General features: G+C 43.4%; 1 protein-coding gene across 6 annotated transcripts; it reads left to right on the plus strand.

The window, feature by feature from the left end:
- The first annotated feature begins 164 nt into the window (after positions 1-164).
- LOC109871767 (retinoic acid receptor RXR-gamma-A-like) lies at positions 165-24,054 on the plus strand. Of its 6 annotated transcripts, none has more exons than XM_020462758.2 (10): positions 165-323; positions 12,123-12,427; positions 18,043-18,190; positions 19,816-19,995; positions 20,119-20,279; positions 20,471-20,600; positions 20,861-20,993; positions 21,427-21,518; positions 21,768-21,873; positions 23,550-24,054. In XM_020462758.2, exons 1-10 carry the CDS (start codon positions 293-295, stop codon positions 23,695-23,697), a joined length of 1,434 nt encoding a protein of 477 aa, XP_020318347.1. In that variant the 5' UTR covers positions 165-292; the 3' UTR covers positions 23,698-24,054. The 6 variants fall into 6 exon arrangements, with proteins under 6 accessions (XP_020318347.1, XP_031662849.1, XP_031662850.1 ...); XM_020462756.2 differs by lacking the exon at positions 165-323 and adding an exon at positions 9,735-9,982; XM_020462757.2 differs by lacking the exon at positions 165-323 and adding an exon at positions 9,735-9,982 and having other exon boundaries at positions 21,771-21,873.
- Positions 24,055-24,166: the final 112 nt, after the last annotated feature.

The raw sequence follows: 24,166 nt of genomic DNA on the forward strand, positions 1-24,166 counted from the left end.
CAAATCCAATCAGTTTTTCACATTGATTCAGCATCATGACATTGCTTCTTTATTTTTTTAATGGCATGGTACAAATGTTGATTCAACCTGTTTTTGCCCAGTGGGATTCCTGATTTCGCCACCCCCTCCGCTGGGCCCCTCCGTGTGTGGTAGCCCAGTCAGGCAACAGTAAGAAGAGAACTCAGTCAAGGCGGGGACGACGTTCACAGAGAGATGCTGCCCTGTGAACGCTAAACAAGAACATTCATCTTGGAGAGAAAAAACGTACAATAATAATAACGTCCATACAGTTATGGATAACAATGACTCTTATCTACATCTAAGTAAGTATGTTTTTCCGTTTCTCTATCAAGTCTTGAGACGCGGGCGGTATATCCCGCATAGGCTGCTCTTGCAGTTCTCTGTGTTGTGTTTGTTTAGTTTCCGAATTCCCTCTGCACAGCCGACTTTATACGGACGGCAATAAATCCCGCGTGGCAATGTTATCTATGTAGTTAACACTTGTCCGGCGCCTAATGTGTATTGATTGACAAGGAGGCAGTGCCAATGCTCAAGTCAGCTGATAGTGATTCTGCTCCTCAGTCAGGGTCAGGGGTTGGCACTTTAATTGCGCTTTTGTAATTTATGCCCTTTCTTACGCGCCTCTTGTTAAACTGTTCGCTGCCTTGTTCTTATTTATGGGTCTGGCTTGGCAGAGAAGCGCTTATCCATTCGACAGCCATACATTCACTCACCTCACGGCTGTTCTCGAGGAAAGTTCGTCAAGACCACATTGAGAGGGTAGGCCGATACGATTTTTTTCACTGCAAGCTCTACTTCTCTTTAGCAGGTTATTCTTAATTGGTTGAAATCGTTCCGTAATTGAATCATCATATCGTTTTTTCAATCAAAGAACGACAATGAGGCCACACCACAACAAACCACGAATAAGCAGTCCTGTGGACCCAAAGACTTCTTCTGTCTTTGTATTGGAAATGCACATGATTTTCTATTCTATTGCATTTCCACACAGCCTAAGTGACTGTATCATTTCCCTGTTCATATTTAGATTTTAGTGTAAAAGTATTGATCATTACAATCTATAACACCAACTATTGTCAATAATTCATTAATAAATAAAAAACAAAGTGTGACAGCAATTATGTCACTGAATCAGTTTAGTGGATTATTACCAGAACAAGCATGAATCCATGCATGCAGTAAATTATACTGCTACAGAGAGGATTCTGAAGGACTCAAATCCATTACTTGTTGGCTACAAATCCATAGCATGTTATGTTTGTGTAATGACATGCTCATATTGCTACAGAGGACATTATCCCACATTGGACTAGGAATCTGAGACATCTTGATCTATTTTTACTTCTCTTTCTCTCTCTTTTTCTCTTTCACTCTATTGTTCTCGTCCACTCTCTTCTCTCTCTCACTCTTTCTCTCTCTAGGGTTTAGTTATGTGAACAAATGAGTGTGGGACAGGTTCATCTGTATGGGTTCGTCTCCTCTGCAGCGGTGGACTTTGTTTTATTTCAACATTGGCATGGTCTGACTTCTGCTATGATCCCACTGGGCACAAACTGGTTGGATCAATGTTGCTTCTACGTCAGAAAAAACAACCCATATGTGATGACATTGAATCAACGTGGAAAACTGATTTGATTTGCAAAAAGTCATCAAAGTAAAGGAATTTTGAGAATTTAGTCATTCTTTTCACCCAACTTTGAACCTAAATCCCATGACATGGTTCAAATTATTGTTGATTTCACATTGAATTCACATTAGTTCACAATTCAATGAAACATAATTCACTAGTAACACATACTGTAATGCACCAATGCAATGGCAGGACACGTTAGTGGAGTAGGAACCAGCCATATGGCGCTACAGTCACAGCTGTGAGTGCCATGATCTCTTCCTGCAGCAAGCAGTCAAAGAGAGTGAGAAGTCATGTGGCCAAGTCATTCTGGTTTTCACTGCCAATGGTGATTAGGAAGGCTGACATGGGATCAGTCCTGTTGACTATGGTCAGTGCTATTCGGAATCCTTGGGAAATCCTAACCCTAAATCCTACCTTTGCCTAACCCTAACCGTAACCATTTTAAATTTCAACTTCAATTGGGTAGGGATGCCCCAAGGATCCCAGATAGCACGGACCCTTGACAACACAAGCCTACTAACACTCGTCCACTGACTGAGCCTCTCACATATGCATATTTTTTAAAACTGCACTGTTGGTTAGGGGCTTGTAAGTAAGCACTTCACTTTACAACACTTGTTGTATTCGGTGCATGTGACTAATAAAATTTGATTTGATGCGAAAGAATGGTTTGAGGCTATACGATTACATTTCAAAGGGTTTGATGGTGTATTTAAACTACTGTACATGTTATCTCATGCCAGGCTATGTGAGGATAACTTCACTATATTTAAGCAATAAGGCTTGAGGAGGTCTCTTATTGCTATTAGAAACTGGTTACCAAAGTAATTAGAGCAATAAAAATAAATGTTTTGTCATACCCGTGGTATACGGTCTGATATACCACAGCTGTCAGCCAATCAGAATTCAGGGCTTCCACCACCGAGTTTATAATTAAGCAATAAGTCACGAGGAGGTGTGGTATATGGCCAATATACCATGGCTAAGGGCTGTTCTTATGCACGAGGCAACACGGAGTGCCTGGATACAGCCCTTAGCCGTGGTATATTGGCCATATACCACAAACCCCCAAGGTGCCTTATTGCTATTATAAACTGGTTACCAATGTAATTAGAGCAGTAAAAATAAATGTTTTGTCATACACGTGGTATACGGTCTGATATACCATGGCTGTCAGCCAATCAGCATTTAGGGCTCGAACCACCGAGTTTATAATATACTGTAAGCTACTTTATTTTCTCTCGGCCAAAATAGGACAATTCTGTCGGTGTTGGAACAGCAGGACTAGAAGACAATGACCCATTTCAGTGGAGGCTTTTTGGAAATGAAAAGCGAGAGTTAATCTGGTATTTTTTATATATGGTACCATGCTGTGGTTTAGTTTGTCTGTAGACAGGGTAAGTCAACACGAGCAGCATCCTGGGTCTACAGCCTCTCCACTGGTGTCAGCCAAAGATCAATGAACTTCAGTACACTATTTGGCCTACTTTCAGTTCAGGCTCCATACTGTAGTTTGACATACTTGTTTTCCCCTGTTTGCAAGCCATCAGGTAAATCAGCAACTCTAAACCTGCTAATAAACCTGCTATTGAACATGTCTCTTCATGTGTTATTATACCATTGACATAATTCTCAGCGCTGAACATATTTGTTCATGAAAAGGTTGTTACATAAATGTCTGTTTAAAAATAACAGAAAATGCTGTTGTAATAAGACTACATTTAGACACAGGTTTGGGAACAGATGTTGCTGTATTATATTCATCAACAGTAGAACAAGAAGAGGATGTCAAAAAATACTCTGATTCCTCAAATACCCCAAAAGGTCCCCCTAGTTATACTTTGTTAATTATTCATTAACACTAGCATGCTTCGTTCCTACGTGCTCCCTCTTAATTGCCCCCACACTGTATAGAACTGGGATGGCAGTCTGATTTAACTACCAGTGTTCTCTGTAGTACTCATTATAATCAGTGTTGAGACTTCCTGATATCACTGAATAAATCACCATCAGTTCATATTGAGCTTCACACCACAGACAGCCAGACCGTCAGGCAGACAGATAAGCAGACAGACAGGCAGACAGACAGATAAGCAGACAGACAGGCATTCAGGCAGACAGACAGACATGTAGATGGATCGATAGACCGACTGATATGAAAGACAGATAGACTAAGTCAATGTTGTCTGTCTGGGGTGAAGCCACATAAACTAATGTTGATTTATTCAGTGCTATAGCATGTAGTGTCTGGAGCATAAGCAGTGCTCCACAGGATGAGTATCCACTTCTGAGTCTTCTCCTGGGAACTACGCCTACTGAGAGATAAGCTGCATCTCACTCTCTCTTTTTCTCTCTCTCTTTCTCTTTCTCTAAGTCTTTCTCTCTCTCTATCTCTCTTTTTCTATCTCTCTCTTTCTCCCTTTTTCTATCTCTCTCTTTTTCTCCCTTTTTCTCTCTTTCTCTCTTTTTCTTTCTCTCTCTATCCATCTCTCTTTTTCTCTCTCTCTTTCTCTCTGCCTCTGCCTCTGCCTCTCTCTCTCTCTCTCTCTCTCTCTCTCTCTCTCTCTCTCTCTCTCTCTCTCTCTCTCTCTCTCTCTCTCTCTCTCTCTCTCCACACAGTGGGATCCGATGACCCAACATGGGCCTCATGTTTCATTAACAATTATTTGATGATGTCCCTTAATAGGTAGTACAAGGCCTGTGTTGTGTTGGGTCCGGGGCACTGAGAGGCCCTCTATGTGCTGCTGTGTTTGTAAAGGGGTTAGGAGATAAAGAGAGGGAAGAGAGTGGGGAGATCAAGTGGCACCTTTGGTCTCTCTCCCTCCCCCTCTCTCTCTCTCTCTCTCTCCCTCGATCTTACTTGGCATTCAACAAGACACCTGTTTCTTAACAGCTATTAGTATGTAGCTTGGTACTCGTCAAATGCGTGAGTGTGGGTGTGTGTGAGCATTCTGTAGTTGTGTGTTGTGTACCTGTCTGTGTATTTGTCTGTCTATCTGTCTCTCTGTTCGTCTAATTGGATTACTTAGGACCTTCTATGTACTTGTGGCTTCAGTCCGCCCACAGTTGTCTCCTCTCAACTCCTTTAATGTGATGTACATCGTGGAGTTGAGAGTAACTCGGCTATGTCCAGACCTGATCCAACATATAGGATTAATCTCAGGTCCCTGTCTGCCTTCTCATCATAACCTTATTGCTGCCATGCTCTCCGCTTTCAACCACGCTTGTTGCCGTGGGCTACTCTTTTGTACCCGACTCATTGTGCTTTGATGCTATTACCAATGTCCTCTATACACCGCTCTGTTCTTCATTCTGTCATTTTATTGTCATTTGTTCTGATTGTCTGTCTCTCTTTGTATGGAGGAAACTCAGAAATAGCAGAGACAGAAATGGTGTCAACATACAGGGCTGGCAGGCCCGGCCATTAGATAACATTTAGTCAGGGCCAGGCGCGGTGCTCTGATGTGTATCCCGGCAGGCTTGTGATTGTGAATCAGCTCCCTTATCTAATTGGTAATTTTTCTGCCCCAGTTGTAGTGGGCCCAGTCTGGGTAGCCAATGCTACTGCTTCAGTAGAATAGGAGAGCAGTGCTGCTCCACAGATAGAGGGGCTCGTGGTTGGCTTTACTCTTTATGGCAACTTCAGAACTTTGTAGTCTCTTGTAGGATTATAGGGGAATTGAATAGAATAGCCTATAGAGCATCTACATAAATAGTGATTCTATTTCTATGCCATACAGTAACTGCTTGTACATAACATCTCAATGTTGAGATGTTTATCAGCTTTTTGGGAATTTGTTTTTGTTGTGTGAGTTCAATTGTGGTCAGAGATAGTGGCCAGTTTCTTAGAGGTGGAGATCAGTGAAGGCACAGTATTGAAAAGCTTCTAGCCTTGGAGAAGGTCCAGTTGTTTTCTGTACAGCAGCACCATGTCCTGGGTTCCTCCCCTGCCCAAAAGCTCTATAGAGCTGCTTCAATATACCATCTCCTCCAGGGGGATAATCCCCTTTAATCCCCCCCCCCCCAGACACACAGACACACACACACGTGCACACTCCCTCTCCAAACTCCACAGACGGTGAGCCCCCCCCCTGCTACCCCCTGGCCACATGGCATATGACTGCCCCCCCCCCCACCTCTGTTAATCAGGACATGAAATAGACACCAGGATGGAAATGTTAACCTCAGAGAGAGTGAGAGAGAGAGCGAGATCAGGGTTTCTATATACAGTGGGAACCCACTCAGAATGTGGTTGACTTTATTCATTGTATATGATGTTACACAATGCTTAGAAAACAGACTCATGAAGATGCATGCATGGAATGATGGTGAACATGTATGAAATGGTTTCATTGAACGCCTGTTACCACATGCATTTGTAATGGTCTTGTGTCACTGTCACGTGTCCAAGGCTATTTGTGTGAATACATAAACAGTTGTATGTAGCATGTGTTGTCTTTTATCATGATGTTATAATGACAGTGTTGCTGAAAAGCAAAAACAGTTGTAAAAATCACAAATTTAGATAGATGTAACAGGGTTGACATGTCTAAATGTAACAGGGTTGAATTATTAATAAGTCAAACCACAATGTAGTGTAAGTAATATGATAACAGTCAAATGGTGCAGTTTGGTGTGTAGCTATAGGAGAGAGGTACTCTGTCTTGGTTACAGTACATTATGTATCATATGAGACAAAATATATACACTGAGTGTACAAAACATTAGGAACACCTGCTCTTTCCATGACAGACTGACCAGGTGAATCCAGGGGAAAGCTATGATCCCTTATTGATGTCACTTGTTAAATCCACTTCAATCAGTGTAGATGAAGGGGAGGAGACAGGTTCAAGAAGGATTTTTAAGCCTTGAGACAATTGAGACATGGATTGTTTATGTGTGCCATTCAGAGGGTGAATGGGCAAGACAAAGCATGTAAGTTCCTTTGAACGGGGTCTGGTAGTAGGTGCCAGGCACACCGGGGACACCGTTTCCCATCCCTATCAAGAATGGTCCACTACCCAAAGAACATCCAGCCAACTCAATATTTGGAAGGTGTTCCTAATGTTTGGTATACTCAGTGTATAAAATGGTGTGTATAGACAGTATGGATTGTATATGAATATAAAAGGTGTGTACAACAGTAGTTATATAGGATGAGCCATGACTATAATACAGTATGTACATAGAAAGTGGGTAAAACAGTATGTAAACATTATTCAAATGACTCTATGTACCTAGTGCGGCAGTCTCTAAAGTGCAGAGTTGAGTAACGAGTAGTAGCCGGCTAGTAACAGTGATTGAGGTTCAGGGCAGGGTACTGGGTGGAGGCCGGCTAGTGATGACTGTTTAACAGTCTGATGGCCTGGAGATAGAAGCTGTTTATCAGACTCTCAGTCCCAGCTTTGATGCACCTGTACTCTCCGCCTTCTGGATGACAGTGGGGTGAACAGGCAGTGGCTCAGGTGTTGTTCCTTGATTACCTTTTTGGCCTTCCTGTGACATTGGGTGCTGTAGTAGTCCTGAAGGGACTGTAGGCTGTCTCGTCATTGTTGGTAATCAGGTCTACCACTGCTATGACGTTAGCAGGCTTGATGATTGAGTTGGAGACGTGCGTGGCAACACAGTCATGGATGAACAGGGAGTGTAGGAGGGGGCTGAGCACACACCCTTGTGGGGCCCCCGTGTTGAGGATCAGCGTGGCAGAGGTGTTGTTGCCTACCTTCACCACCTGGGGTCAGCCCCTCAGGAAGTCTAGGACTCAGTTGCACAGGGCGGGGTTCAGACCCAGGGCCCTGAGCTTAGTGATGAGGTTGGAGGGCACTATGGTGTTAAAGGCTGAGCTGTAGTCGATGACCAGCATGCTTACATAGGTATTTCTCTTGTCCAGGTGGGATAGGGCAGTGGATCTGTTGGGACTGAATACAATCTGTAGTGGGTCTAGGGTGTCAGGTAAGATGGAGGTGATATGGTCCTTAACTAGCCTCTCATAGCACTTCATGATGACAGAAGTGAGTGCTATGGAGGGATATTAATTCAGTTCAGTTACCTTCGCTTTCTTGGGTACAGGAACAATGGTGAACATCTTGAAGCAAGTGGGGACAGCAGACTGGGACAGTGAGAGATTGAATATGTCCCCAAACACTCCAGCCAGCTGGTCTGCGCATGCTCCGAGGACGCAGCTTGGGATGCCGTCTGGGCCCGGTAGCCTTGCGAGGGTTAACACTCTTAAATACCTTACTCACGTCGGCCATGGAGAACTAGAGCACAGAGTCATCGTGAGCGGAGGGGGCCCACAGTGATGGCTCAATATTGTTTTCCTCAAAGTGGGCGAAGATGGGGTTTAGCTTGTCCGGGAGCGAGGCGTTGGTGTCCGCCATGTAGCTGGCTTTCCCTTTATAATCCATGATTGTCTGGAATCCCTGACACATATGTCTTGTGTCTGAGCCGTTGAATTGCTACTCCACTTTGTCCCTGTTCTGGCGTTTTGCCTCCTTGATTGCCTTACGGAGGTCATAGCTGGATGTGGTTAAATGTGGTGTTCGCGGTTTCCAGTTTTGTGTGAATACTACCATCTATCCACGGTTTCTGGGATGGATAAATTGTAATAATCTCAGTAGGAACAACATCCTGTATGCACTTCCTGATGAACCCAGTCACTGAGTCAGTGTATACGTCGACCCGGAAAATTTCCCAGTCCGCATGATCAAAACAATCCTGAAGCATAGATTCTGATTGGTCAGACCAATGTTGAACAATCATCTTGGAAATAGATGTCCTCTGCCGTAGGAATTGATACAGTGTGATTTCCTGATACGTGAACAAGGAAAAAGTGCATATCTGGTTTAGTGCATGAATCCATTCACCAGTGGTCCCAAGCCATTACGAATACAGTATATCAGCAGTTGACTCCATATTCCCATTAGTAACTGTTAGCAAAGTTACTGTATCCTCCCATGTAACACTGAATTGTTTTATGAATGAATGTGAAGCTTTGAGTTGGACTGAATGGACTCTCTATTTCACTTCACTCTCCTCTCATACTTAAGCCATACAAGTTAATGATGTCTGCTCGGCGCATCTTCTGTCATTTCAACAGGAAAAGGGGACAAGTCTACAAGAGAGAAGGAACATCTTTAATTAAAAAGTCATCCAATCCCCCACTGGGTATTTGAGAGAGCCCATCTGACAGACAGGATAGGATTTTCTCCTTTTCTAGGCCAAATCCCTTTAGACACATGGAACAGGGACAGAGACTGCACGTGTGAATGAATGTGTATGTTTGTCATGTAACAAGCAACTGGGAAATGTGTTCTACAGTGCCTCAGCATGCTGCCGTGTAGACCAAGCCCCCACTCAACCGCTTCCAGCCCACTACCTCTAATATACATCCCATCGCGAGCGAGCGAGCGAGCGAGCGAGCGCACGCACGCACGCACGCACGCACGCACGCACGCACGCACGCACGCACGCACGCACACACACACACACACACACACACACACACACACACACACACACACACACACACACACACACACACACACACACACACACAGTAAATAACCAGGTTGGAGATGCTTACAGAGGCTAAGAGGATTATACAGTCCCTGATTGATCAGACATCATCTCCATTTAGACAGGAATGAGTGGGCTCTGTCTCCACACACCAGGCCTGGGCTTTTCTGTGATCAGTTTTGGCTCTCAGATCATAATGAATACGACAGGGGAGACCAGACCAGGCCAAAAGGCTACAGGCCTGCTTTTTACATGATTTAGATAAGGCGCTCACTGATCATATTTTTTTATTATGATGATGGTATCTCTATAAAAGTCAGTGAAAAAAATCATTTGAAAACACTTCTAAACCACTTAACAGATGATGTTTGTATGGTAACATACTCAAGTACATTCATATGTGTACGTGTGTGTTGCTCAAATATGCCTATTAATGTGTGTGTGTGTGTGTGTGTGTGTACACGTGTTTGTACGTGTATGAGGCTCTTTGCTGTTGGAATTTGACATTTAGCCGGCATTAATATCACAGGAGGAGCTGTGCCAAGAGACAGAGAGAGTGTGTGTGTGTGTGCCACTCTACAGCTGCTTGTAACACACACACACATGATCGGGGGCTGCCAGCCCGCCGCCTGCGTTGGAAGGGTCAAGCCCCCTACAGATCCTCCGAGGTGTCGCCTGCAGACATGAGAATCATAGCAGGTGTCGGAGATTCCGGAGGAAAAGAGGAAAGCGACTTAATAGACATTAGCCAATCAGAGTTAGATATGTACGTAAACTACCAGCCCCTGATGCTCCTTCCTGACTTTGACAGTGAGTAACATAGATATTGTGGGAGCAATATGGCCACTTTGACCATACATATAGTCCAGAGTAATATACTCTGACTTGGTAGGCACTGACTGTATGCTAGGTACAATAGCTAATACATGAATTAACGGAAGTATGTGGGCATGTATTTGTTGGCATAGAACGATTGATATGATATATCACTCACTGTGATCTTTGCTGAACATGAAGTGCTGGGTTCTGTCTTCAACAAAAATGGCAAGCTGTGTGTTGGTGTCTTTGGACCTTTGTGACACAATAGTAGACAGTTGGTGAAAGTGTGTGTGTGATCACACACAGACACGCACACATTTATTTTCTAGATTCTGTTCAACCTGTCTAAATATACATTGGGGTTTCCTGCGTCTGGTTTGGCAGAGAAACTGCTAAAGGTACAGCTGTTACTACACAATATGAGGAAGTGCCTTTGTCCTCCTTTAGCTTGTTTTAGACTTGCTACTTTTATAGATAGAACCTTTTTATACTTGTGTGAGCGTTATGTTTATTGTAATGTGTGTGTGTGTGTGTGTGTGTGTGTGTGTGTGTGTGTGTGTGTGTGTGTGTGTGTGTGTGTGTGTGTGTGTGTGTGTGTGTGTGTGTGTGTGTGTGTGTGTGTGTGTGTGAGAGAGAGAGACTTTTTCTGTGTGCATGAAAATCAAGTAGTCATTTAACACTGCCACACAAAACGTCCCAACCCCACTAACACATGCTAGTATCAGTGACCACTGTAGACTGGCGTCCGAGCGCTGCTGGTCTGGCTGACCTATCAGACTCTGTCCTGTGTAACATGAGAGAGATCACTGTACCCAGGACTGACTATGGCGACCCTGAAACCATGCCCCATGCAAATGCCACCCCCCATTAACCCTGTGACACACAGCTCTGCCCAACAGCCCAACCTTAAATTGTTGGGGCCTGAAATGTCAACCTGTCATTCTATATTCCAGCTAGAAAGAAAACCCTGGCCGTGCTACAATCTGCATACATGTAAATAGATTTGATAGTTGATAAAGCCCTCTCTCGTTGAATTATGTTTCTGTTGGAATGGGGTTGTTGATATGATTTTTTTGATGACGCAGATTTATAATGGGAGTTTTAGTCGGTTTGTTTTGGAAGAGAAATAACCTTCTATCACCTTCTGTTGTTCGTTCGTTTTGTTCTCATGCAATCATGGCAATTTCATATCAACCCAAATTGCTATACAAACTAAAAAACAATCTTTGTGCAGCATTAAAGTCTCACTTTCCTTATGTAGGCTAATGTTTGTCGTCGTGATGTAGGCTAATGTTTGTCGTCGTGATGTAGGCTAATGTTTGTCGTTATTTTGGCTAAGGTCATAGGGCAACATCATAGAGCTTTTCTCTATCATCCCTCTAGCGTCCCTGTAACATCCCCCTGACATTTCCTCATGTTGATGCATAATGTGAATATGACCTTATAAAGCTCCTATGAATGATCAGATCAGTGTAGCCTGTCTCTGCACTGACCTTTTGGGCTATTCTGGTGATATATGGAAGTCCCTTATGCAGGTTTTCCCCATGCACTGACCCCCAAGCGACCAGCTACATCAGGCTACATCAGGTCCATCACAGTGCATTACCAGCTGGATCAGTGATGAGGTTAAATGGAGTGATGGACATTTTGGACCCCTGGCTGTCTACTCAAGCAACTCGTTTTGCTGTGAAAAGGGGCTGATGTGGGTCTAGTTGTTATTCTCTGGTCTGATTGGTCATCACACCGTCTGTGAACCAGAACCAAGGTCTTTTGCTGTAGTCATGAACATTTTATATTCATATGGAATAGACTAGAATAGGTTCGGGTTTTGGTTCTACACTGTAGATTTCTACCTGCAACATCTGGATGTTTCACTTTATTGATCCCTATGAAAACGGTTATCCTCTTTGAGGACAATATAGTTTATATAGATGACAGTCGAATTCATGAGGCACCAACTACATGAACTGGTCCAATAAGAAATGCTTGTTTTCAGTTGTAGCATTGTACGGTGTGCTCTAATGAATAAAACCCTGCTGTGTTCCATTCTGTTCTGTTCTTTTATTGATTGCCGTGTCTCCTAACTCCTTCCTTCTCATCTCTGATTGGCTGTTTTTTGCTCTGATTACAGGTTCTTCTGTGCAGGTCTCGCACCTGAGCTCCACCCCATCTCAGTCCCTCAGCACCATGGTGGGGCCCCCTCACCACCACCCCTATCACCACCACCACCATCATCATCATCACCACCCCTCCGTCATCAGTGCCTCTGTCAACCCCGGGCAGCCCCTCCCGTCTCCCATGAGCACCCTGGGCTCGCCATTCAACGGGCAGGGCAGCTCGCCGTACTCAGTCATCACCTCGTCATCTCTGGGCTCCCCAAGTGTCTCCATCCCCCCTACTCCCACCATGGGCTTCAGCACACTCTCCAGCCCACAGGTAAGGGTCAATGTATTCACATGCATAATAATTAGTTGCTTATATTTGTCCTATCTTTGAATTGGAAATGTATTTTCTTCATATCCCAACTCCCCCTGAGACAGGGGCCATGACCAGGGCTCAGCCAATTATTGACAACGACCCTGGAGCAATTTGGGTTAAGTTCCTTTCTCAAGGACACATCAACAGATTTTTCTTCACTAGTCGGCTTGGGGAATAGAACCAGTGACCTTCCGGTTACTGGCCCAACACTCTTAACTTCTAGGCTCCCTGCCTCCTGGACAATTATTTATGCTCACGCCTATACACACACACTTGTTAAACACGAACACACTAAAAACACGAGAGGCCTTACAGCAGGTGAGCCGACCTACCAAAGTAGCTTTGGAACTACTGAATTGGATACATTGTTGTCACTTATATGAGTCTCTCAATGCCCTAGCCTTGCATGCCAAGCTTCAAAGCCATGCCAATTGAAGGAGACTACTCTACACCCAGCTGACTAGCCTTTCCTGGCCTGTTTTATTTCTAACTGTTTCTCTGTCAGAGCTGATACTACAGAAGTCTCAGACTCCTTAGTGGTCATCTGCAACCTTCTAACACAGTGGTCACCAACCCTTTCTGAGTCAAGATCACATTCTGAGTCAAGATCACATATCACATTCTGAGTCAAGATCACATTCTGAGTCAAAATGCAGGTTGAGATCAACTGCTCAGATTTATTTTTACAGGACTTGAAAAACGTAAGCCTATGCAACGTTAACCTATTAAAAACAGTACTGTAGAAATGAGGTTTGTGCAGTAGGCGATAGGCCCAATACGTAATCACTGCATATTGGCTTTGCTTTAATTCCCCTGCCAATGTATTGCTGTTCAGACCACTTTTTATATTATATTAAACAATTTGAGGTAGACAATATGATCACACCGGTAATAGATCAGTTGTTGTATTACATGTGAGGCACAGCTGAGAGAGCTTTTTATTTGTATGTTATTGGGCTGATGGTGCCTGCATTTGATTGTCTCAGAGGAGAGAGAGAACGCAGCATCCTGAGGGTCTACCTCCTAACGTTCCTCCGCTCTCCCTTTCCTCCACTGACCAAAAAAGGACACCGTCTTCCAGCTGATAGTTAAGCTCGAGTCGCACCGCATTATTTCTGCCTCATGCACAAATTCATGTTGTTACTTCAATGACCAGAGAAAGTGAAATATTCCTCGATATTTAAGAAGACCCAAGCCGCTGATAATAACAATGCAAGCCCGCCTATACACTTTCCTACTCATTCATTACAGCTGCAGTGTTTGTTGTAGCACGAGTGGAGGTAGGAAGAATGCACATTTTATGGCTTATAAAACTGTTGATTAAACTTCCACATGAACTCACTCATAAAAACAGCAGCTCTTTGCTGTATTCGTTGACAGTCTCTTTGGCCATGGTTTTAAACGTTTTGAAATCTCACAGTATCAACTTTGTTTTAGCTACTTTTACACCTGCTATGTTACTTCAAACAGATTTGCCCTCCAAGAAGGCAGAGTTTGTACCTTCAGACACATGAAATGGTTCTAAATTGCAACACTTCCCCTACCTGGCATGTAGGGCAGCTGAATCAGGTGCACCTACCGCCAACAGCCTGAGACAAATAAATACAAATAGGAACACAAGGCTTCATTGTTAGGAATGCCTTGGAGATTGGTGACCACTGTTCTAACAGAACCTAGAAGGCTAGCCTGACCCCACCCACAGTGGGGTCGCCAAAAATGCATCCAGTTTTCAAGGGAAATTTAAAAAGCCTGTGACACAACTTCTGCTTTTGGATGTTAACAAGGCAACACTCTATCTTAACATCTCCACATTTACTGGATTGGTTGACCAGTGCAGAGGAAAACCTCCCCTGACAGTTTTTTTTCTCTCTCGTCAGGACCAGAAAGAAAGAAACACAGCTCAGGCCTGCTACATTAGGTTAGCCTGACCCAGACTCATTCATGGCCACAGACTACAACTGAATCACTGCCCTAGAAATAGAACCTCATTCTATTCTGTTGCTCAATTCACTCGTCCCCACTCCATTAGTGAGACAGCGCTTCCACTTACTTTGAGTCCAAGTCTCAAATAGATAACAAATGGGGGAAATAGAGGCTTACTCTTGTGAATTTAAAAGTTAACATTTTATTCAGTTAGTTAAAAAAAAAACATTGCCGTTCTGTCCTGCATTAAATAGAATCTAGAATGTCTCCTTTTCGGACTGTTTTTTTTTGCCCAGTCCCTGCCTTTACCACTGGCTGGGCCTCTGCCTGCCCTAGAGGGGATGAGCGAATTGTATTTGGCTGTCCCACTCGGAGCTAACTGAGCTAAGCTAATGAGGCGTGATGGCTAGTGAGTCGGAGGGAGATATCATTGACCCAGCCTGCTAAGCTAAAGCCTTGAAGGCTAGCTAGCTAGCAGAAAAGAGTACACAAATGGAAGTCATCTAATGACAGCTGTGCCAACAGGCTTCTGTAAAGCTAATAGGGACACATATGCAATAGTCAGATTCAGATCCATTTATTGCCAATAGGATGTTAAAATTGGATTTCTTCTTACCGCTAGTAGTGCAGCTCCCTTTTGGTCTCAAAGAAGTAGACACTTTCAATGAGCCGGCACTTTCAATGAGCCAAGCAACAGAGAAATGTGTATAGAAAAGTTGGTAGCATTAAGAGCACTGTGAATAATGTATAGGCTATATGAAGTATTCAACAAGGGCCCCATGGCTGATATGTGTGGAGTGAAAGACATGGGATGTGGTGTGTAGACTAACTATATAGGTCATCCGTGCATATGTTGCCTTTGTGTATGTGCGTGTGTGAGTGTGTGTGTGTCGACCCTGTCGCCTTTTAGTCTACAGTAGAGTACAGTACACAGCGGTAGGCCGACTAGGGGCCAGAAAGCTCTGTTACTACCCAAACACACTAGACCCAGGCTGGTCTCTTGACCTGCAATAGTCCCTTAACCTGTGTGTGTGCGTGTGCGCGTGCGTACACAGCAGTCTAGGTCCAAGAAACTTCTAAACAGCTTCTACCCCCAAGCCATAAGACTCCTGAATACCTAATTAAATGGCTACCCAGACTATTTGCATTGCCCCCCGCCCTTTTACACCGCTGCTACTCTCTGTTGTTATCATCTATGCATAGTCACTTTAATAACTCTACCTACATGTACATATTACCTCAACTAACCAGTGCCCCCCGCACATTGACTCTGCACCGGTGCCCCTCTGAATATAGTCTCGCTATTGTTATTTTCCTGCTGCTCTTAATTTCTTGTTAATTTTATTTCTTATTCTTTTCCGTATTTTTTGAAACAGCATTGTTGGCTTGTAAGTAAGCATTTCACTGTAAGGTCTACACCTGTTGTATTCGGCACATGTGACTAATACAATTTGATTTGATTTGAGCATGCCTGTATAGCACAGCGCATACATCCCTCACTGTCAGAATAATGCAGTTTTAGGAGGATGTTCTCATTCTTAATGATCAGACCTGGGTTCAAATAGTATTTGTTCTATTTCTAATACTTTAGCTGGGCTTGATTGAGCTTATATGGCACAATGGAACCAATGGAATAGTCCTTAAAGTGTAAACCCCGCCCCTCTGGCACTCTAGACAGGCTCAATAAAACTCAAAGTATTTCAAAGAACACAAATACTTCATGGTCTGATAATGATCGGCAGGCAGCCTAGCGGTGGGCCGGTAACCGAAAGGTTGCTAGTTTGAATCCGAGAGCCGACTAGGTGAAAAGGTGAAAAGGGCACTTAACCCTAATTGCTCCAGGATCGGCATCTATAATGGCTGATCCCTGGCCGTGACCCCACTCTCTGAGGGATATGCAAAAAACACATTTCCATTTCACACCAACACTTGTACATGTGTAAAACAGGACAAATATAAGTAACGCCTATTAGACCTTTAGATGGCCCAGAGTGGCTTATAAAGTTTCCTTAAAGAGCAACTGAGCACACCAATTGGCACGTGTGTTTTTCTGTTGCTCATTTGAAAAACAAGTTTTCAGTCTTGGACCTGTGTTTTCTGACCGATACAGTTTGGTTAATGATGTTTGTCCCCCATGAGACACTGTAGATACGGGAGCCTATTTCACTTCCTCAAAATCCCCAGAATTAATCTAAGATAACTCAAGAAATCTGTCATTTATTTTGACGTTTTTGCTGAGGATGTTTTAGTTGCACGATTTTATATCTAATCAAGGTGTTTGGTGCAGTAGTTCTCATTTAAAAGAAAATGCACAATGTGTTTGTTGTCTTATGTAAACAAAGTCGGAGCCTTACTGTCTATGCTATTGGATAGAGAGCAATCACCGCAGCTGGTCACCCCATTATAGTGGGCAAAGGGACATCGTCAAATCAAAACCCAACCTTCATTTACCCTTTGTAACGCAAAATCTTTCCAAACTCCGTTTTAGACCAGACTGACTTTATTACAAAAATTACCCTATTTAGACTTTATTGTCAATTTTGACACTATATTAACGGTTTATGACTCATATCGATACCACATAGGCCATTTTCAAAGGGAATAGTTGATTTTAAAGGCAGTCGCTCTTTAATGACCAACTACCTCCCTCTACTGCTCTCATGTGGAACTGCATGTAACAGGTTTCAATTGAGTGTTTTCAGTTGAGTTCGATTAGAATTCAAACTGGTATCAGCAGATATAATTTTGTGCCCTTCCTTAAGAACCTTGTGTCCATGTTGACTGTGGGTGTTTACTGAGAGTAAACATTCAAAGTGAACTGCTACTTCCTCACCTAGAGGGAACAGGTCACATGACAAAGGAAAAAACACTTCCTGTAAGGTGGGAGGGGGAGGCAGAAAGGACAAGGGAGGAGTGAATACAAACACACGTTAGCACACCTGTGGGCTATTATGTTTGAATGATGCACATTGATTGACACGCGTGCATACACACAAATACACTGAGGAAGGCACTGAATGTGTAGCTAATGCATGGTTGAAATAGTACATAGCTCATCTGTAAATAGCCCATCCAATATACCTCATCCCAATACTGTATTTATTTATTCATCTTGCTCCTTTGCACCCCAGTATCTCTACTTGCACATTCATATTCTGCACATTCTACCATTCCTGTGTTTAAATGCTATATTGTAATTACTTTGCCACCATGGCCTATTTATTGCCTTAACTCTCTTATCCTATATAATTTGCACTCACTGTATATAGACTTTTCTACTGTATTATTGATTGTATGTTTCTTTATTCCATGTGTAACTCTATTATTGTTGTATGTGTTGAACTGCTTTGCTTTATCTTGGCCAGGTCGCAGTTGCAAATGAGAACTTGTTCTCAACTAGACTACCTGGTTAAATAAAGGTGAAATATATATATTTTTTAAAATAGGGATGTTGTCATAGAAAGACTCATATAATATATCACTCACTGTGATCTTTGCTGAACCCGGAAGTGCTGAGTTCTGTCTTCAACAAAACTGGGAAGCTTTTTACTTTTGATCTTTGTGATACAGTGGGCAGTTGGCGAAAGTGAGACACCCACACACATTTCCCCATTAACCCCCTCTCTGCTGTCGATGTCCCCTCTCTGTAGATGAACTCTCTGAACAATGTGAGCAGCAGTGAGGACATCAAGCCTCCTCCAGGCCTAGCTGGACTGGGTCACATGAACAGCTACGGCTGCATGAGCCCAGGGTCCATGTCCAAGCACATCTGTGCCATCTGTGGGGACCGATCCTCAGGTAAAACACAACAGGCCCTAGACTAGACCATACTATAATGTAGCGGGTTACCAGACTAGACCATACTATAATGTAGCGGGTTACCAGACTAGACCATACTATAATGTAGATGGTTACCTGACTAGACCATACTATAATGTAGCGGGTTACCAGACTAGACCATACTATAATGTAGCGGGTTACCAGACTAGACCATACTATAATGTAGCTGGTTACCAGACTAGACCATATTATACTGTAGCTGGTTACCAGACTAGACCATACTATACTGTAGATGGTTACCTGACTAGACCATACTATACTGTAGATGGTTACCTGACTAGACCATACTATACTGTAGATGGTTACCTGACTAGACCATACTATAATGTAGATGGTTACCTGACTAGACCATACTATACTGTAGCTGGTTACCAGACTAGACCATACTACAATGTAGCTGGTTACCTGACTAGACCATACTATAATGTAGCTGGTTACCTGACTAGACCATACTATACTGTAGATGGTTACCTGACTAGACCATACTATACTGTAGCTGGTTACCAGACTAGACCATACTATAATGTAGCGGGTTACTAGACTAGACCATACTATAATGTAGCTGGTTACCAGACTAGACCATACTATAATGTAGCTGGTTACCAGACTAGACCATACTATAATGTAGCTGGTTACCTGACTAGACCATACTATACTGTAGATGGTTACCTGACTAGACCATACTATAATGTAGATGGTTACCTGACTAGACCATACTATACTGTAGCTGGTTACCAGACTAGACCATACTACAATGTAGCTGGTTACCTGACTAGACCATACTATAATGTAGCTGGTTACCTGACTAGACCATACTATACTGTAGATGGTTACCTGACTAGACCATACTATACTGTAGCTGGTTACCAGACTAGACCATACTATAATGTAGCGGGTTACTAGACTAGACCATACTATAATGTAGCTGGTTACCAGACTAGACCATACTATAATGTAGCTGGTTACCAGACTAGACCATACTATAATGTAGCTGGTTACCTGACTAGACCATACTATACTGTAGATGGTTACCTGACTAGACCATACTATACTGTAGCTGGTTACCAGACTAGACCATACTATACTGTAGCGGGTTACCAGACTAGACCATACTGTACTGTAGATGGTTACCTGACTAGACCATACTATACTGTAGATGGTTACCTGACTAGACCATACTATACTGTAGATGGTTACCTGACTAGACCATACTGTACTGTAGATGGTTACCAGACTAGACCATACTGTACTGTAGATGGTTACCTGACTAGACCATACTATACTGTAGATGGTTACCTGACTAGACCATACTGTACTGTACCATAGTTTTTCCCCTTGACAAGTTACATGGTTTGGAAGATATTCCTTCCCTACTACTAGTATACCATACCACCTTCATCAACATAGCTACAGGAGAACTAAGCCAAAACCTTATGAAATGCTCCATCATATTATATCCCCTCACTAACAGCATTAACAGAATGATAACATCCAGAGAGAACCACACAACAACAGTTCATTTACATTAAGAGGTGATCTGATCGATACATTATTGATCTTCTATATATTCCATGTTCTTCCAGGGAAACACTACGGCGTGTACAGCTGTGAAGGCTGCAAGGGCTTCTTCAAGAGAACCATCAGGAAGGACCTCAGCTACACGTGTCGAGACAGCAAGCAGTGCCTGATCGACAAGCGCCAGCGCAACCGCTGCCAGTACTGCCGCTATCAGAAGTGTCTGGCTATGGGCATGAAGAGAGAAGGTGTGTGTCTGTGTGTGTCTGTGTGTGTCTGTGTGTGTGTCTGTGTGTGTCTGTGTGTGTGTATGTGTGTGTGTGTCTGTGTGTGTGTGGGTGACTCCCATGTTTGTGTGTTCCTCTGCGCAGCGGTGCAGGAGGAGCGTCAGCGGGGCCGGGAGAAGAGTGATAATGAGGTGGAGTCTACCAGTAGTTTTAACGAGGATATGCCTGTTGAGAAGATACTGGACGCAGAGCTGGCTATCGAACCCAAGACTGAAGCTTGTATGGAGGCGAGCGCAGGCAACTCTGTAAGCAAACCTCCCTCTGTCCATCCTTCCGCCCATCGCTCTCTCTCTGGACAGATCTCCACTACGTCAAATCATATTCGTTGACCTGAATGCTTGAGGTCACTCTACACATGTCTATTTATTCCAAACTCAGTGTCCTCTTTCATAGCTGATTATTGAATAGTCCATTTGTGTCTCTGTCTATCTGACAGAAGAACGACCCGGTCACCAACATCTGCCAGGCAGCAGACAAGCAGCTGTTCACCCTGGTGGAGTGGGCCAAGAGGATCCCCCACTTCTCTGAGCTGGCCCTGGACGACCAGGTCATCTTATTACGAGCAGGTAGACTCCAGCTACAGCACAGCAGGTCACCATGCCTGTTCACACACCATAGACACCTATTGATTAATCTAGTGCATTGATGGAAATATTTACTATGAGTAGTGGCGGTAGAACAATACAGTATATTTTTGCACAGAGCTGTTTCCTTAGCACACCCTTACCCCTCTGGACACGTAGGTAGTTCTAGCCTCAACAACATAGTCACAATTCAAGTTAAACTCACCAGTTAACCACAGTGTGTTTTTCTCTCTCTCTGTTAGGTTGGAATGAGCTGCTCATTGCCTCGTTCTCCCACCGCTCTGTGACAGTGAAGGATGGTATCCTATTGGCCACGGGGCTCCACGTACACCGCAGCAGCGCCCACAGTGCCGGGGTGGGCTCCATCTTTGACAGGTCAGAGAAAAATACTTTAACAATATAACACCTTGACATGTGTAATATGGATACCATAGTAACGCATAGCCCTCACCACAGGTGGTTGGTGGCTTCTTCATTGGGGAGGACGGGCTCATATTAATGGCTGGAACGGAATCACTGGAATGGTATCAAACACAGCAAACACGTTTCCATGTGTTTGATACCTTTCCATTCACTCCATTCCAGCCATTATTATAACCTGTCCTCCCCTCAGCAGCCTCCTGTGGCCTACACTATAGCTTTATCTTATGTAACATGGCTAGAAATGTAGCCCTGGTATTTCTACAGTAGTAGAAATGTCATTAATGATAGTTTGTTGAGCATCTATAGATGGAATTGCAAAATAAATGGTTACCATGTTTTTTTCCCTTGACTTGTTTGTATTTTCATGCTGTGTTGTGGTCTCCAGGGTGCTGACGGAGCTGGTGTCTAAGATGAAAGACATGCAGATGGACAAGACTGAGCTGGGCTGCCTCCGAGCCATTGTTCTCTTCAACCCAGGTAACTACCATCATCATACAAGAGGCGGCTCGTCCAGGGAGGAAGAGGAGGATGGTCATCCTCATTCATTTTAGCATTAAAGATTGTTGTCCAATTAGCTTTTTTTTAATAATTTAAAGTTTTTAACTCACCGACCATGATATATTCGACTTTAGAAATACATTAGAAATACACTTATAATATATTTCACATACTGTCTACTGTGTGCACAAGGGTAAGTTTCTGTCTATGAATGTTCTTTGCTTCCAGATGCCAAGGGCCTGTCTAATCCTACAGAGGTGGAAGCCCTGAGAGAGAAGGTGTACGCCTCACTGGAGTCCTACACTAAACACAGATATCCGGAGCAGCCTGGCAGGTCAGTCTCTTACAGTCACACTCTCCTTCAGTCTTATACATTTTCTGCTTAATTTGGGGCTGCATTCAATCCCTATTGTGGAAGTATCCCAGAAGACCCACGCTAAAATGTAAAGGACATTTCAGAATTAGCCCGACAAATTCAGCCTTTACCGTGAATGCAGTCTTTGTTAACGCGGGAACATTGCATTTCAATTTCAATCGAGCTATAACATGAATCTCCCACAACACAGATTTAATCCAATCCCTAGTCTCGGTAAATGACACACTCATACACACTAATGTCCAGTCATTCAACATGTGTCTGACTCTTCCTACTATATGACACTGCAGCTCTTTAAAATATCACACTTTACTCCAACCATATAGGCTCTAATTTTCCCATATTCCTTCTCCGCTAAGTCTGACTTAAAGACAATAAATCATAATTAATCTTCATGGTTTGCGTATACCATTACACCTCTACTCCACACACAGAGATGCGTACAAAGCTCTCCTTCGCCCTGCATTTGGAAAATCTGACCATAACTATATCCTCCTGATTCCTGCTTACAACCAAAAATTAAAGCAGGAAGCACCAGTGATTCGGTCTATAAAAAAAGTGGTGAGATGAAGCAGATGCTAAACTACAGGACCGTTTTGCTAGCACAGACTGGAATATGTTCCGTGATTCTTCCGATGGCATTGAGGAGTACACCACAGTCACTTGCTTTATCAATAAGTGCATTGAGTACGTCGTTCCCACAGTGACTGTACGTACATACCCCAACCAGAAGCCATGGATTAAAGGCAACATTCGCACTGAGCTAAAGGGTAGAGCTGCCGCTTTCAAGAAGCGGGACTCTAACCTGGAAGCTTATAAGAATCCCACTATGCCCTCAGACGAACGATCAAACAGGCAAAGCATCAACACAGGACTAAGATCGAAAAGATTTGGCATGGGTCCTCAGATCCAGCTTTACAGCTGCACCATTGAGAGCATCCTGACGAGTTGAATCACTGCCTGGTATGGCAACTGCTCGGCCTCCGACCGCAAGGCACGACAGAGGGTAGTGCCAAGCTTCCTGCCATCCAGGACCTCTATACCAGGCGGTGTCAGAGGAAGGCCATAAAAATTGTCAAAGACTCCAGCCACTCTAGTCATAGACTGTTCTCTCTGCTACGGCACGGCAAGAGGTACCGGAGCGCCAAGTCTAGGTCCAAGAGGCTCCTAAACAGCTTCTACCCCCAAGCCATAAGGCTCCTGAACAGCTAATCAAATGGCTACCCAGACTATTTGCATTGCACCCCATGCTGCTGCTACTCTCTGTTATTATCTATGCATAGCCACTTTAATAACTCTACCTACATGTGCATAATTACCTCAATACCGGTGCCCCCGCACCTTGACACATTGACTCTGTACCAGTACCCCCTGTATATAGCCGAGCCTCTTGGACCTAGACTTGGTGCTACGGTACCTCTTGTTATTTACTGCGGCTCTCTTACTTTTTTTTGAGAGAGATTTTCTTAAAACCGCATTGTTGGTTAATGGCTTGTAAGTAAGCATTGCACTGTAAGGTGTTGTACTCGGCGCATGTGACAAATAAAATTTGATTTGTTAAGGCTTTAAAATTACACCCCAGACAAGAGTAATCAATCCTCCCTCCTCCCTCTTATCTACTTTCTCCTGGTTAGATTTGCCAAGCTGTTGCTGCGTCTGCCTGCACTACGCTCCATCGGCCTCAAGTGTCTGGAGCACCTCTTCTTCTTCAAGCTGATAGGAGATACGCCCATAGATACTTTCCTCATGGAAATGCTCGAAGCGCCGCACCAGATCACATGACACAAGTCTTACCCATTGTAAATAACCCCTAAACCCAATTCCCAGATCCCGTACCCCAGAGTACAACTGCTATGAAGTCAAACTTGAGAGTTCTTCACTTGCATATTTTGTACCGAGCACAATTAATAATGTGAAAATAAAAAGTTTCTATTGGTATTTTAAGAAATGCAAACACTGTCAAAGGTGAATTTTAAAGAGGATTTGTTTTTTGTAAAAAGAAGAGTATTAATTATCAGATCTAGCAACAAATGAATGCAACATGAAGTCTTATTTTATTCAATGATGAACAGTATGAAATACAATGTCACCAGAATAGAATATCTGTGCAAATAAAAAGACAACTTTTAACATAATAAATTGCTTCAAGTCTGGTCAATTCATCCTGTCAACCTTTATTCTCAACCTCCATTAGATTTTTATTTAAAGTGCAGTTACAAAACAGGACCACAAAGGTAAATCACATTCTTTA

This window comes from Oncorhynchus kisutch, linkage group LG27, assembly GCF_002021735.2.
Source record: "Oncorhynchus kisutch isolate 150728-3 linkage group LG27, Okis_V2, whole genome shotgun sequence".
NCBI lineage: Eukaryota > Metazoa > Chordata > Actinopteri > Salmoniformes > Salmonidae > Oncorhynchus > Oncorhynchus kisutch.